A 16,543-nucleotide genomic window follows, 5' to 3' on the forward strand; every position below is an offset into this window, starting at 1 on the left:
TGATAATGTCATTTGTCAAATACGGCATGACGAAGATTCATTTTGTTGTAGCGATTATCAGACTAAACATTGTCCTCATTTGAATCACCAATCGTTCGTCTTTACTAGATAGTAAATGTACAGGTCAAGAAGACTTTGGATAAATAGCAATTGTTTGGATCTTTATCTAAAAAAATTATAGGTACGTAAAACCATATTAATTTGCACATAATTTCTTTTTCATTTTCTAAATGGTGATCTATAAAACTATAAAAACCCTGTTTAAGTTGAATAATTACAATTAGCTAATCGTGATCTTGTTTAAATGCATGATAAAATGAAATGAAGCAGTCTCTTGCTCAGTCACTATCGTCTGTTTCATCATATATCGAATACCTGAAACGTAAAAAAGACATTCATACAGAATCCTCAATGTTATACGTACGGAAAACATTGAAAAAGTCCAATATTCTTTTAAATAAAAATCCAACGGTTGTACATATGCCAACAATTACATAACACATGGAAAGCAAGCAGGTTTATGGATTTGAAATGAAGGTTTTTTAAATTTGTTTTACTTTTGTAATGATCTGAACAATGCAACATTGACTGTTCATGTGCATGAGTTATTGGGTTTAGGTGGCGGGGCAGTGGAGGGATTAGAGTTAAGACTTGAGATACAATATCTCGCACTTCATCAATATGCAAAAATCAAAGGACAGCAATTAATCTATACGTGGTTAAAACATACATGTATGTACGTAGGATTGTATTAGAGGGTGTATGCAATCTTTAATATGAAACTATACTCCACATATAACTTTTAAACAAAAGCCAAAGTTTCATTTAAATTGAGGAGAATAAAGCGAATTCAACAACATGTACTTTAGAGAATTCATGAAAAAAAGTGAAAAATCTATCTTGAGGATATGGACTGCAACATCAAACACTTGAAACAGTTATGCTGGTCAAGGGCTGAAGTAATACGATCAATTAGTCATTTTTCTAGTTCTAATAGTCTCAAGTGCTAAAATCGAGTCTTCAACGAAATGAAATAAAATAAAACAAAAAAGACAATGTCAAATCAAGGATGTTTTTGTTGAAGATATTTACAAACAGTTCCTGGAGTTTATGGTGCTTCTACACTTTATTTCAAAAATATTTTTGATAAAATACTAAAACTTAATAAAGCATGTAGGTTAATTTTTGTTACAAATTAACTTACAATTTAAGTTCATGTTTTCCAGGAATGTATTACATTACATACCCTTAGTTTAAGCTCACAAACAATGGAACTTTCATGTCCAGAATCACGAAGTGGAAACGGCTGTTCTACCGACATATCAACGGCTTCAATCAAAATGTTTAGTGGTATCTCCAACACACCAATACATTTTTCCTTTTTACTGTCAATGACCTAAAGTATATGTAATATTTAACATGAGAATGTTATTCTCAGATTCTATTTTTAACACTTATCATCGATTCAAGACATTTTCTGTAGCATACCTCGATGTTCAACTCTTGATATTTAGCATTAAACACCAAGAAACGGTAAAATTGATCCCATACAGGATTTAATGTATCATCGATGACCTACAGTGAATACAAATTTTGCTACATCATGAAACAGCAAGAAAAAGTTTTAAAAATAAAGTCAGTATTATAATTTTTTTTGTACTAACCGGACTCTCGAACGTCTTGTTTCCTAAAGTCAACTTACAGAATGCACTGGTTGAACGTTTTACTTTATTGGCAATCTAAAGAAGAATAGTAAAGTACAACGATGTTTGCATGTTTTTAGAAGAAAGATTAAAAAACAAAATAGTTCTTTGTATTAAACTAAGAACTGGTAACATGAAATTGTTTGCAACGCTAGCTCTAAAATGACAAGTTCATTACTACTATAATAATAGAATAATGAAATAAAAGTTTTGAGTTTATTGCCTCAATTGGAACGCAGTTCAAATACAACATTGATCTACAGCTATACGAGTTTTTGTTACATTAGCACTATACATAATATACGATTGGAGAGCTCTAAAATAAACATTAAAACATTTGCTATCAACACAAAATAATCACAAGGAAAAACTTACAGGTAATTTCTTGGCACAGTCCAGCTTAACAAACAATGCAGAATTTGCAAACAAATTATTAGCTTGTTCACCATGAACCTAACAAATAAAATAATCAACACCAATACATTATCTTCACTGGCCAAAGACATACGTAGTTAGCTTTAATAACAATTAAGGAGAGGGAGTATTAACTTGTACATGTAACAGTGCATGTATACGTTTTAAAGAACAACTGGTTGACTGTAAAGGGTACGTATCTTAATTAAAGGAAAAAGAGAAACACGGTTTTAATGTATAAATTATTGTCACCGAATGGCAAATGACGTTTTCTGGAAATACAGATTACCTGATTGCTAATAACTAAATCGCTTGGATCGTTGGACAAGGTAAACCAAGTACATTTCACATGAATCTCTCCAGATTTTGTGTTTTCCAAAGGCAACCACTAGAGATAAAATGAACGAAAAAGTCTCTCGAATAAAATTTTGACAGCCATAATGAAAGTGCAATACGACAAATAATTGCTTCACACTTGCCACCTTTAATATTCAATTTACGTACCAAGTCAACTATTCCCTTGTCGGCAATGGTGGATATGTCCAAGTCGAGACTACAAAATAATTTTATGTTCTTTATTTTCTCACTGTTTAGTTGAATTATTTGTTGATTACTTACTATCCCATTGATTCATTGTCTGATACTTTGTCGTAGTCGTAAAGATGAAGTTTGATTTTTTGACCATTTGGATAATCGACAAAGAACTGCAACAAAATAATAAAGAACAGTTGCAAAGAAATATGAAATAGAAACTTTGTCGTTGAAAAATTTATGAAAATACCAATTACCGCGGTGAGTGGTCAAAATAATAACTTAATAATTCCTTAATATGTGGAGTTGTTTAACACAATTCTTTTAGGAACTATTACGTTATTATTTTTATCATTTCCCATGGTATTTTCTATTTTCAAAAGAAATACGAAACGTCAATAATTATGATGAAAAAAATATTTCTCGCAGTTCCACACAAGAACACAATTTATAATGTCAATATTGAACATTTTCAACCTCAAAAGTCTCATTCCACTCAGGAGTGAGTGTGCCCTTCTTCACATCAGTTTTAAATGTATCTGCTCCAACTAAAAAAGGGATATAAAAATTACACTAAAGTATCTGGATGCTGGATTCTTAATACAAAGGGAAAATCCAGTGTTTAAATTATATCAAAAAGATAAATTCCATTCTTACTTTTTACAATAACAAAAGGATCTGCTGTTCCTTCCTTAAACAATCCAATATCTTTCTTTTCCAAGTCACGAGCTTCGATTACTTCCAGTCTTATCACCCCCTAGAAACAATAAGTTACGAGTTATCGCACATGACTTATTTTGCGTTACCCAGAACGCACAAATAATTGGAAAAGATAGTATAATGTTAACTATTGTAAGCTTCTTTTGGTAGATCATTCACACGTGATTTCAAAAATGAATCTGTATTTGCAGTGCCATCTAGCTAGCCTCGATAATTGCGCGGGGGGGGGATATTGATATTTGCTAGGCAGTTTAATCCGCGGGAAAAAATGATTTTAGGAAGCTTAATACGACAGAATAAGAATATTGACCGCCCAAATTATCCAGCTAGTTACAGCCTTGTGTATATGGCAAATTGCAACTTACATGTAATCAGATAGCACTATATAATCACAAAGTCACTAACAAGGACGAAGCATATTCGTGGTGTAGAACTAAAAGTGGACAATGGAGTCTCAGAAATCCTTGAAAATCGAGGTGCATAAAGGAAATTTTGACACTCTTCATATACTTATTCGATCTTTTGTTTTTGTCGATTATAATTTCATATTACAATTGTCGTCAAAATTCTTATCAAAAACATCACACTCTTTTCAAAAACTCATAATTACTCGCAGTCACACTAAAACTTCAAATTAGCAGGTCCTTTTCTAAAAAGAGGTACTTTTAAACCTGTCTCCATTTCACCAGTTATATAGTTAGATCTAGACGCCCTCCCCCCCAGAAAAAACAATCTCCATTTAGTTCAATATAGGGCTTTCTTAAACCTCCAACTTTTATACACCAAACCTGCATTAAATACAAATGATAATGTATATAAACTCTTTATAAGAAAGGGTGATAAAATTTTATGTTTAAAAAATTTCTTCGCAACAATGACAATGCAATTATAAAATCAGCATCGCTCAATCAAGACAAAAAGCTATATTCAAACCTTTGGCATAGGATACTTAAGACCAACAATACTGTTCTCGTTAAGAAGTGGAATATTTATACGATTTGGAAGAACACAAAAAGAAGAAATGACGTCACCAATGGCGCCACGAAGAATTCCACTATGAAAAACAGTCAAAATATTTGGTAAAATTATTGTATAGGGTATTCAATTGATTTTGATTTTATCATATTTTCATACGTAATTACCTCAGTCCAGGCACATCAAGTACATTGAGAAGATTTGTGAGGTTAAAATCAAGTTCCTTCAAAAAAAAAACGAAATTTACAAGTTATTTTAGTTGATAAACTACTCTGCGAGTTACTACAACTACTCACAAAATATGAATGGGAACTTAGCTTTTTACGTGTAATAAGAAAGAAAGAAAGAATGAAAGGAGATTCCAATGAAAAGCAAACAGCAAAAAGTTTTATGTATCCATACAGATGCATGCATTTGTCTGTCATACTAAGAAAACCTAGAGTATCTGCTAAGTACAAACATCTACCAGCCATTTCTCTGGAAGATGTATCCAATAAAGTGAACGTTCGTATGTCTGTACTACAGGATCTCTACAGCTTATTGCAAGATAGGTACGTTGGTAATATCTCTGAATATTGAAGTGAAAATTTCTCACAACAAAATCAAATTGTGTTCAATGAATTTAATCTATATTTAATGTCATTTATTCTACATAGAAAGACGTTAAGGAAGGATAATGTTCAAAATCTTGTTCATTTCAGCTTTTATTTAGAACATTTCGTCAATGTTTCTGAGAAACACTTTCACAGCATAAAATGCAGTGCAATTTATTTATTACGTTTCATTATTGAGCACATACAGACAAACACAAAAACACAAATTCTTTTGGAAAAGTTACCAACCGGTTTATCCAGGAAAAACAAAGAAACACCAGCAACCAAAGGCGACGCTGCAACAAGAGGAGACATGATCACGCGCAAAGTACCTCGGAGCTGTAAAGAAAAGTAAGGTGAAAATGAAAATTATCACAAAAGCAGTGTGTGTACAATTTTTTCATTAAAAAAATGGATTTTTTGTACCCAACAATGCATGTCAGCAATTTTAATCTAATCAATCTACGTACCTGAATGTCTTCAATTCCTACGGAAATAAATTTGACAGATAATTGGAAGTCTGCATCACCAGAATATCTGTAAAGTAAATAAACAATTAATCAATTACGTATCAGTAAAACCATCTTTGACTGTTAGGCCATCAAATGTTTTTTAGCTTGTTTGATTTTTGGCTTTTGTTAAATTAGCATTTTCAATATTTAGTTGGGTTTTTTGGAAATGATCCAAATAGTCTCATTCTTAAAGTACTTTAATAATGAGGAACTAATTTTGTAGAACTGAGTTTTTCATCGAGTTGATTGCAATAAATAAAACTTCAGGATTCACTTCAACGAAAAATCATTAAATTAAAATGTGACCTTCAGACATTTATAATATGAAGATAAATCAAAACCAACACTCAGACTCATGGCTATAGATTTACAAAAATAAAGTTGAATTGACTTACATAACGTCAATGTCCATGATCACTTCTGATCTTTTAACATTTTCAGTGTAAACTTTTACTCCCCCAATACGAGGAGCCTAGAAATATGTACGAAATTAAAATATAGTCAATCCTGCTCTAGTTCTGTTATAATATTTTCCATTCAGGGTATGAGGGTAACTTCAAGGGACAACATATCACAACAGTCACAACCTATTAAATTTAACTTCAAGTTATCAATTTATATTAGTGCTGTGCCTCACGTGACTTTTATTCTTTGAACGACAAAAACAAAAGTAAAGCTTATGTAAAGAACATTATCAACTTCAGCCTGACATGAAAATTAAATTGTTTGATCTTAACACGCTGAAACTTTCAAGTTTGGTGCAGTTGGTAAACATCGTATACTCATACGCTGAAACTTTCAAGTTTGGTGCAGTTGGTAAACATCGTATACTCACACGCTGAAACTTTCAAGTTTGGTGCAGTTGGTAAACATCGTATACTCACACGCTGAAACTTTCAAGTTTGGTGCAGTTGGTAAACATCGTATACTCACACGCTGAAACTTTCAAGTTTGGTGCAGTTGGTAAACATCGTATACTCACACGCTGAAACTTTCAAGTTTGGTGCAGTTGGTAAACATCGTATACTCACACGCTGAAACTTTCAAGTTTGGTGCAGTTGGTAAACATCGTATACTCACACGCTGAAACTTTCAAGTTTGGTGCTGTTTATAAACATCGTATACTCACACGCTGAAACTTTCAAGTTTGGTGCTGTTTATAAACATCGTATACTCACACGCTGAAACTTTCAAGTTTGGTGCAGTTGGTAAACATCGTATACTCACGCTGAAACTTTCAAGTTTGGTGCAGTTGGTAAACATCGTATACTCATACGCTGAAACTTTCAAGTTTGGTGCTGTTTATAAACATCGTATACTCACGCTGAAACTTTCAAGTTTGGTGCTGTTTATAAACATCGTATACTCACACGCTGAAACTTTCAAGTTTGGTGCAGTTGGTAAACATCGTATACTCACGCTGAAACTTTCAAGTTTGGTGCAGTTGGTAAACATCGTATACACATACGCTGAAACTTTCAAGTTTGGTGCAGTTGGTAAACATCGTATACTCATACGCTGAAACTTTCAAGTTTGGTGCAGTTGGTAAACATCGTATACTCACGCTGAAACTTTCAAGTTTGGTGCAGTTGGTAAACATCGTATACTCACACGCTGAAACTTTCAAGTTTGGTGCAGTTGGTAAACATCGTATACTCACACGCTGAAACTTTCAAGTTTGGTGCAGTTGGTAAACATCGTATACTCACACGCTGAAACTTTCAAGTTTGGTGCAGTTGGTAAACATCGTATACTCATACGCTGAAACTTTCAAGTTTGGTGCTGGTTATAAACATCCTATACTCATACGCTGAAACTGTCAAGTTTGGTGCTGTTTATAAACATCGTATACTCATACGCTGAAACTGTCAAGTTTGGTGCTGTTTATAAACATCGTATACTCATACCCTGAAACTGTCAAGTTTGGTGCAGTTGGTAAACATCGTATACTCACACGCTGAAACTTTCAAGTTTGGTGCAGTTGGTAAACATCGTATACTCACACGCTGAAACTTTCAAGTTTGGTGCAGTTGGTAAACATAGTATACTCGTGTATTGACGAGAAGAAAACGCGTTTGATACGGAAATGATGCGTGCACTATGATACTAGAAAGCGATGCATATGATACGAAAACGATACGCGTATGATGCGAAAACGATACGCGTATGATACGAGAACGATACGCGTGTGATACGAGAACGATACGCGTGTGATACGCGTTTCATGCGCAAAAGTATGTTAACAAATACGCCAGCCGTACCTTGATTATGTTTAGACTGCAACTTCAGTTTCAATAACTTTTGCATATATTAATTTTGAATTGTGTTAAGCTATAATTCTGCATAGCTTACTATTAGATACTCAATGACTTTTTAATTCAATTAAAAAACCATTTACCCGATTTCCAAGACAGATCTCAGTAAAATGGATTGATTTCAACATTCCTGGAACAGAATTTTGAATTTGCGGTTCAACCTTCTCCTTAAGGATTTTAATCACCATTTCATTCACATAGGGCCAAAGTTGAGAGACAAACTATGAGTAGAAAAAAATTTAAGTAGATATTCTTAAATTTGTCATGAGCATATACATAGTCTAAACAAAAAATTTGATGCAGTAAAATAAGCAAACCTTATTGAGCCACTCTGCCCTTTCCCCATCAGGAAAAAAGACCTAAGGAAAGAAAATATGATGTTACATGAAATGTTGTCACTAAAACGTCAAGCTAAATTGACCAACAATGTTGCTACAACATATGAAAGAAACTATTATGCACAACAATGATTTATTAATGAAAAAAACCTGTGTTATGGATAGCCAATTTTTACATTGCTAGTATTATGTATTTCTATGCAATGCTCAGATAGAGACCTCTGTCAGCACACCTTCGATCCATTTAAAACTAAAAACTTTTTCAAATTCAAGGATGTGTTTTTTTGCAACGCAACCATATTAGATCAAATTACAAATCAGAATCAATGCAATTTTTAATGTTATGTTAGCTGCATCAAGAGTTAATGAATATGAAATAATATTGAATAATGAATAAGACTGGGGAATTTTGAGAAAACTAGGCTTTTAATTGAGAAAATTTTGAATCATGCTTGCATAGTAAAAGAACTTTTCATATAAACATGAAATAATTTGAATATGACTCACGTGGACATGCTTATTGAAATGAAAACTCAGGGATGGTGCCACAAAATTGAACCTGGCGAAGGCTATGACTTATATTTAACAAATTTCTATGTTTTATTTTGCTTCAAGTTAGGCTAAAATACATAAATGTTATACTATACAATACAATAGCATTTCCATTGTAATACTAGTCTATCATGAACCTGCTGTGAAATTAATAATCTCATACATTAATTTCATGTAATAAAGTCAATGGCTTCAACTAATATTGCAACGGTTAATGTAGTAAATACAATAGTAATAATGTGAATGCATTTGTAATAAAGCTCAGTGAAAAATAATGCCATTGAACACTTTATAATAATTACTTCATAGCCAACCTCTGTAAAAAGTGTAAATACTTTACGCGTTCGAAGTATTCCAGAATTATTCACATTTTACGCACTAGAACATTCTAATTAGCATTTACCAAAGCAACAACAAAAAATAATGCATAATTTTTAAATGTATTTTATCCATACAGCTCAAGCAATTCAATTCAAAGCATACGAAACAAACAGCCAGTCGAACTTTGAGTAAGGTCGTGGTTCTTTCCCAATAAGGTTGATAGAAGTAGACTCACACAGTGTGGCAAATCTTTGATGCGGTTTGTGTCGTTAGCATCAATTATTTCAGCTGGTTGCTCGATTCCTAATTTTTTATCCTTTTTATAACATTTATACAAAGTGTATATAACAATACCAGATAGTAACCAGCCGTAACTAAACTGCCAGTGACCAACAGACCAGACAAAGAAACCTCCACCAAAATATTTAGAAAATGAGATAACACCAGCATAGGCTCTTATCTTCGATGTTACTGATGCTCCAGAATTTCCCTTAATTTCAGAGTTTTTATGTTTTTGTTAAGAGGTTCTTTCGATCCGCTTTCAACGTCAGTCATGATAAAGTTCAATTGTCACTACAGTGTACCACAACTACTGAGACAATTAGCTTTTCATGCAGAGAGATGATTACATGTTTGTAAATGTAGATCGGCCAGGTTGTTATAGTCCTGAGAAGGACTGTTTTTGTTGTTGTTGACTGACGTTTCGACAACCTTTGCGGTAGTCATCTTTAGAGTCAAATGAGGAGTAAAAGTAGGTTAGCCGTATTTGTTATCTGGTTCTTACGTCATTGTATTGTGTGTACAGGAAATGTGTGGGTGTCAATTGTGTAGTGTCGTTGGGAATTAGTGTGAAGTGTAATGTTTTTAGTTGATCGTTTGATTGTATTGTGAATAAGTCGTTTGTAAGGTGGCGGTAATTGCTGTGATCTGTTCAGGGGGGTTTGTTCCAAGTTGGTATACCAACTTTCTAATGTAAGCCGTTGTCCATAGTCAGTACTGTATATAATGCATTTTGCCGAGTCCCAGTCAATGTTGTGCTTTGGGATTCGGTGATGTTCGGCAATGTGATTAGTTTTGTCTTGTTCTTAGTAGCTCGTTTGTGTTCAGTAAGTCTCATGTTTAAGTTCCTGCCAGTTTCCCCGATATAGGAGGCGTGGCAGTTTATTTTGTAAACTGCACCTTGTCGTTCGTTGGGTTGTTCTTTGTCCTTTAAGTTCGTTAATACTAGTCGTAACGTTGTGATTGGTTTATGTGCGACACGTATGTTGTATGGTCGTAAGATACTCGAGATAGTCTCAGACGTACCTTTGATGTAAGGTATCGTTGCTGTTGTCACTGAGTTGTTCGTTTCGTTGGGTTCGTTGGGTTTGTAAGTGTTGCGTTTAATAAAGTCAGAGTTATAGTAAATTGTGACTGGGACTCGGCAAAATGCATTACTCACAGTACTACGGTGGCCCATTAGTGACACGTTCATTCTATAGAAAATCGTGCTTTCATTTTGTAAATTAATTGATTCAATAATAAAAAGACAGTTTGCCTTACAAAAGTAGTCAACTTCAGCGAAACAACCGTATTCCACTAATAACAAAGAACAGTTTTCAATTTTAGTGACGCGTTCTGTACAAACTTGATTACTGTTCCGTAGAAAATGGTTGCATGTTCCGTAGAAAATTAAAAACATTGCGCGCATATAATTTATAATCTGTGATACATGAAGTTTCATGTCATTTGATCAACCATGGCGGCTTGTCGACTGTGCAATGTTAACCTTTAATGACTTTAATGACAAACAAAATTACTCCCTATAGGGCTTTTCCGTAACTATTTATAAAATTAAATACATATACATATTTGTCTTATAAATGAATGAAAAAATATTATTATTAAAAGGATTTTTAAAGATAAAAGTGACATTTCGAGATGGAACTACAAAAATCTTTTAAAGCTTTCTTAAAAGAATCAAGAGACTTGGAGCCATTCACATCTTTGTCTAAATTGTTCCACAATTTGCTCATGCATTTGGTACATCTCCATCAAACCAAAGAATTGAGAATTGGTGGTCATGTTTTAGAAAAACATGTTCAAGTTGGTGGGTTCAATTTTTCAAAGATCTTTGTGAGGAAAAGCAGTTAAATTTAAATGATGATTTCACTAAAGAATGTTTGTGGTTTTGTTTTAATGGTGTCTTGCAAAATTCATTTAATGATTGTCAGGTTAATCGGAATACTCACTATACTCGGCAATCTCTCCATGAAACTGTTGCTGGAGTTCCAAATGTTTTATATGCAATGCCCGAGGAGTATGGGGCTTTTGATTGCCAAGTGAGAGTTACTGAAGAGAAATTGCAAATAGCTGAGAGCAGTGGTTGCCATAATGAATTGTTGTATGATAATACTTTTCAAGATTATTTCCATTTCTTGGTTGAGTTGCAAAGATTACAATATCCGAAAACTATCAGGAAGCATCAGAATTATTTGCACTGCTAATGCAAAATAGTGTTTGTGTTATCTAACAAAAATTTTAAGTTGTCTTAACATTAAAAACGTTTTAAAAGAGAAATGTCTTTGAAATATATAATTGATACTGTATTCTTTAAATGAAGCCAAAACCAGAACTTTCTGCAAGTGTAGCATCCATTGTATCTTCAAATTACTTTGAATCATCAATATGAACTGGGAGTGTTAAGCTTGTAGCACAGGTAGAGGCTGTTGGTTTGCATCTTCAACCAGCTTTGCATCCATGCTTGAATTTCACAGTGGTGGTTTTTTCCATGCCAAGTGGGGTCACTGTTTCAACTCCAGTTAAAATTTGTACAATGCAGACAACAAATTTGTAGCTCCTTGAGAAACAATACGAAAAGTAAAATGAAGCAAATCATTGGATAAGTGAATAAGTTAACTCCTTTAAAATTATTCAGGAAAATTTTCCAGACTTAAAGAACTATTGGAACAATAAGAGCATCTAAAGATTGCACAATATATAAATGCCTTGATTACATTACTGAAAAATTACATTTTATATCCACTACTTGCAACCAACTTCAACGGCTTTAGCAATCGATATCCTCCTGGTATGTTCCTTGGTCCATGCAATGCTTATTAATCACTATGTATACCTGTTTTAGCTTCAAGAGCTTGAATGTAATTACAAAAAAAACCTGTGAATATTGATTTCTAATAACTTTTGGTTGCTCCCTTAGGACTGAATTCTGCCAAAATGTGATCTAAAGTATGATCAGCTGTCACTGAAAACTTTTGTGCTCCATCAATGGTAAATAATGTAATAGTTTTTAATGCTAGATTTTTGAGTTCAATTATACATCGGTTTCTTAGCATTGAGTCATTATAGAACTCAATGTTTCTTAGTATATATCGTGCGCGTGATATATCTCTCTATCTTTATTTGCTGTTGAAATGCTCCTCTTTTTTGTTTTAGCAATTGAGAATTTAGAGCACCTATCTTGTGCTTTTTGTTTTCGAAATTCATGAAAGGTCATTGGACGTAAGTCACGAGGCATATTGTCATTACAAATGACGGAAGTTGAGCCACTTGCTGGAGGGCTTTGATTGTTAGATGTGCCAGAGTTGTTATAAGACTGGATAATGTTATTACACTGCACAAGGGAATATAAAGTCAATAAAAGAGTTAATTTTACATGAATTCATTTCTTATTCTTTAATCTTTTTTGTAAAGTTGAAAAATTCTTTATTCCAAAGTCTATTCATTTTAATTTACAGAGACTGGGATATCAATTAATAGTTTTATAAAATATTTTCAATTAATTTACAAAATAGTCATTTTAAATTCAATATTATCTTGAATTACCTTTTTTTGTAACCGCATGGCCACAATTATGACAAAAACTTCCTCCTTGTAATATTTTAGTACCACAACTTCGGCAATACATTATACAAATACGAAATACATGTAAAATTCCTTTGCTACAAAAGAATAGAGAAATTGTCTGAGTGATATTTTCCTTCAAATTATACAATCAATCGTCGTCATACCTGTAACTCTACAGCCGCAATAAGGACAGAAGTTGCATGGCATAAAAGTTAACATTGCAGGGTCGACAAGCCGCCATGTTTGATAAAATGATATGAAACTTCATGTATCACAGATTATAAAGTATATGCGCGCGCAATGTTTTTAATTTTCTACGGAACATGCAACCATTTTCTACGGAACAGTAATCAAGTTTGTACAGAACGCGTCACTAAAATTGAAAACTGTTCTTTGTTATAAGTGGAATACGGTTGTTTCGCTGAAGTTGACTACTTTTGTAAGGCAAACTGTCTTTTTATTATTGAATCAATTAATTTACAAAATGAAAGCACGATTTTCTATAGAATGAACGTGTCACTAATGGGCCACCGTAGTACTGTGAGTAATGCATTTTGCCGAGTCCCAGTCACAATTTACTATAACTCTGACTTTATTAAACGCAACACTTACAAACCCAACGAACCCAACGAAACGAACAACTCAGTGACAACAGCAACCGATACCTTACATCAAAGGTATGTCTGAGACTATCTCGAGTATCTTACGACCATACAACATACGTGTCGCACATAAACCAATCACAACGTTACGACTAGTACTAACGAACTTAAAGGACAAAGAACAACCCAACGAACGACAAGGTGCAGTTTACAAAATAAACTGCCACGCCTCCTATATCGGGGAAACTGGCAGGAACTTAAACATGAGACTTACTGAACACAAACGAGCTACTAACAACAAGACAAAACTAATCACAATGCCGAACATCACCGAATCACAAAGCACAACATTGACTGGGACTCGGCAAAATGCATTACTTACAGTACTGACTATAGACAACGGCTTACATTAGAAAGTTGGTATACCAACTTGGAACAAACCCCCCTGAACAGATCACAGCAATTACCGGCACCTTACAAACGACTTATTCACAATACAAACAAACGATCAACTAAAAACATTACACTTCACACTAATTCACAATGACACTACACAATTGACACCCACACATTTCCTGTACACACAATACAATGACGTAAGAACCAGATAACAAATACGGCTGACCTGCTTTTACTCCTCATTTGACTCTAAAGATGATTACCGCTAAGGTTGTCGAAACGTCAGTCAACAACAACAAAAACAGCCCTTCTCAGGACTATACTAACCTGGACGATCTACATTTACAAACATGTAACGATACTCCCGGGTTCGAACCATTTACTTTATTCTTCTGCTAAGGTAAGCTAGGGATAATCTTTTGTAAATACTTATGGCTTCTTTGCATTTGGCGGAATACAAGTGCGAATTCCGGATCGAATCGACCTATTTATTTTGTCCATCGTTAAGAAATCGTAGCTGGATCTGTTATCAAACCGAAAAGAGGAAAAACTAATAGCAAAAGCAATCTCTTGTATCCTTAAACTTTTGTGTTGTACTCCTTGTTTGGCTATTTGTACTCCTTATTTTATTCTTTAAAGCAGGTTGCTCATCATTGTCGCCACTTTTCTTATTTTATATACTATTCCATCAATCAAAATGCGGCTGAGAATCAAGGACTAAATTTATTACCCTATCACAAATTATGTAAACACCGCGATTGATGTACATAACAGGATGTTTATGCGAGTATTTAGTAGTTAGGGTACGACAACTGTAGACAAGTTTCTAATTCCATAAATTAGAAGATTAACGATTCTAAGAATAAAATTTGGAAATATTCGCTTTCAAACTAAAAATTGGCAATTTGAAGTAGAGAAAATATAAAAAGCAACTAAGCATAAACCCCAGAAAAAAAATAATAACCTGAAGTCTAAAAACAAATACCGACAGAATAAAACACATTGCCCAGTTTATACTTCGTTTATTCACTCAATTCTCAATAGCGATGATAGTTGTTCGTTGAAACTAAATAAACACTTCATGCAAAAATACAATAATAAATAATTGTTTCCAATGAACAAAATATTAACAACGCACAACACGTTAGAGCTTTTTATTTCTGTTCGAACAGGAGGAAAATACAGCAAGCAAAACTTTGGGATACAACGTAAGCACAAGAACGCTACGATTTATGAATAAGTTTCTACAAAAAAGTGCCTTGTCCTGAGTCAACACGATGCTTAAATTTTTAAATCAACATGTTACTGGAAGAAGAAAGATACGAACAGAATAATACTCACCCATGACGGTAAATCTCTAAACGAGCACGGATAACCCCTTCTTCACTTTGTGTCAATGCTAGTCCAACTTTTTGCTTCCAATTCCTTTCCTCTTGTTTGACCTGCATAAGATAATAAACGAGAGCGACCAAAACAACCCACGAACACACAAAGCCAAGCCAGCCGAACAGCCATATGGCAAAAAACACGCCAAAGTATTTAAGAAAGGACAGAATCATTTTTACAATTCGCATATGGAGAAACGACCTGAATAAATCAAACACACGTTTAGTTTCATTTTCATTTATTCTTTCGCCAGCATTTGAGCTGTCTGCATTTTCTGCGTTAGTCATTCTTATTCCTGTTCAATTCACAACAAAGCGCAACTAATAGTTTTCAATTATATTTTCTTTGAAATGCGTAAAAGCATAAGATCTAAAAGTTTAGGTAGTGAACTCAGAAGTTCGCGTCGTTAAGGAAATCCAATCTTAATGACTTAATTTACAATGACACGCGGACGCATTCGCACCAGGCCATGCGCGCCAAGCTCGCGTCGTTGTAACGCGCGTCGTGAAATCTTAAGGTCTCAAATTGAACTCTCGACACAGCTGCCATTGTATACAACATTAACATAAAATTGAACAGTCATAATATCGGTAACACAACAAAATCATATTTTTCGAAGTTTTAAATTTTTGCACTAAATTATTCCTTACTTTTTTTTTCTAGTAAAACTATAATATAGCTACACAGCAATTTTTAGCTGCGGGTTTTACAATTACATTAGATAGTAAATTAAGCAGGTGGCAAAATTGCTATGAACAAAAAAACCCCAATTTAACAAGTCAAGTCAAGATGACTGTTCGATGAATCATATTTTGTACACATTTAAACAACTTTCAAATTGTATACTTCAGTCCATTTTTGCAATACTTCAAATTATTAATTGATACCAGAACTTTATCGATTCCACGTTGCTAACGGTAACGTCAGAAATGAAACTGATCTCATAAATAACATCGATTTCCAAGATATTCATAAGTATAATCACAAGGTTAAATAGTTGGAATGTTAATAAACAAAAAGAATGATGGCACATCGCTATAACCAACAACTACAAACAATAACAACCTTATCTAACAATATTTGAGAAATTAACCTTCCACTCCTCTTCGATTCATTCTTTTCCAGTGGAAAGCGGGGTGCTTTCACTGAAGGGCAATGATGTTTTGCCTTACATTAACACCGGATTATGTTACTGATATTTAATATGGAATTCGAGCTTTATCCATATGAGCTGTTTAACATGCTTCCAAACAAAAATGAGCAGGAATATTCAGTTGATTAATCTATGATAAACCTTTCACCTTTTAACTCTGCTATACCGGTAACAAGGCCGGGA

General features: G+C 33.7%; 1 protein-coding gene and 2 long non-coding RNA genes across 3 annotated transcripts; 1 reads left to right on the plus strand and 2 right to left on the minus strand.

Moving 5' to 3' along the window:
• Positions 1 to 196: 196 nt before the first annotated feature.
• Positions 197 to 15,609, minus strand: LOC124440623 (extended synaptotagmin-2-like). The gene is given in 19 exon segments (XM_046991030.1): positions 197 to 375; positions 1,247 to 1,396; positions 1,489 to 1,575; positions 1,665 to 1,739; positions 2,079 to 2,156; positions 2,407 to 2,505; positions 2,622 to 2,670; positions 2,736 to 2,821; positions 3,126 to 3,196; positions 3,306 to 3,405; positions 4,302 to 4,422; positions 4,511 to 4,566; positions 5,186 to 5,275; positions 5,407 to 5,473; positions 5,844 to 5,920; positions 7,847 to 7,984; positions 8,081 to 8,122; positions 15,163 to 15,179; positions 15,182 to 15,609. Coding segments are annotated over 19 exon segments (1,731 nt in total). The 5' UTR covers positions 15,495 to 15,609; the 3' UTR covers positions 197 to 360.
• LOC124440627 lies at positions 11,340 to 13,415 on the minus strand. The gene is made up of 3 exons (XR_006946697.1): positions 12,985 to 13,415; positions 12,800 to 12,915; positions 11,340 to 11,813 (listed from the first exon to the last, which is right to left on the minus strand). It is a non-coding gene; the product is annotated as an uncharacterized LOC124440627 (long non-coding RNA).
• On the plus strand, positions 14,182 to 15,432 carry LOC124440626. The gene is made up of 2 exons (XR_006946696.1): positions 14,182 to 14,221; positions 14,994 to 15,432. It is a non-coding gene; the product is annotated as an uncharacterized LOC124440626 (long non-coding RNA).
• Positions 15,610 to 16,543: the final 934 nt, after the last annotated feature.

The sequence above is a fragment of the Xenia sp. Carnegie-2017 genome, unplaced genomic scaffold (assembly GCF_021976095.1).
Source record: "Xenia sp. Carnegie-2017 unplaced genomic scaffold, XeniaSp_v1 HiC_scaffold_2, whole genome shotgun sequence".
Lineage (NCBI taxonomy): Eukaryota > Metazoa > Cnidaria > Anthozoa > Malacalcyonacea > Xeniidae > Xenia > Xenia sp. Carnegie-2017.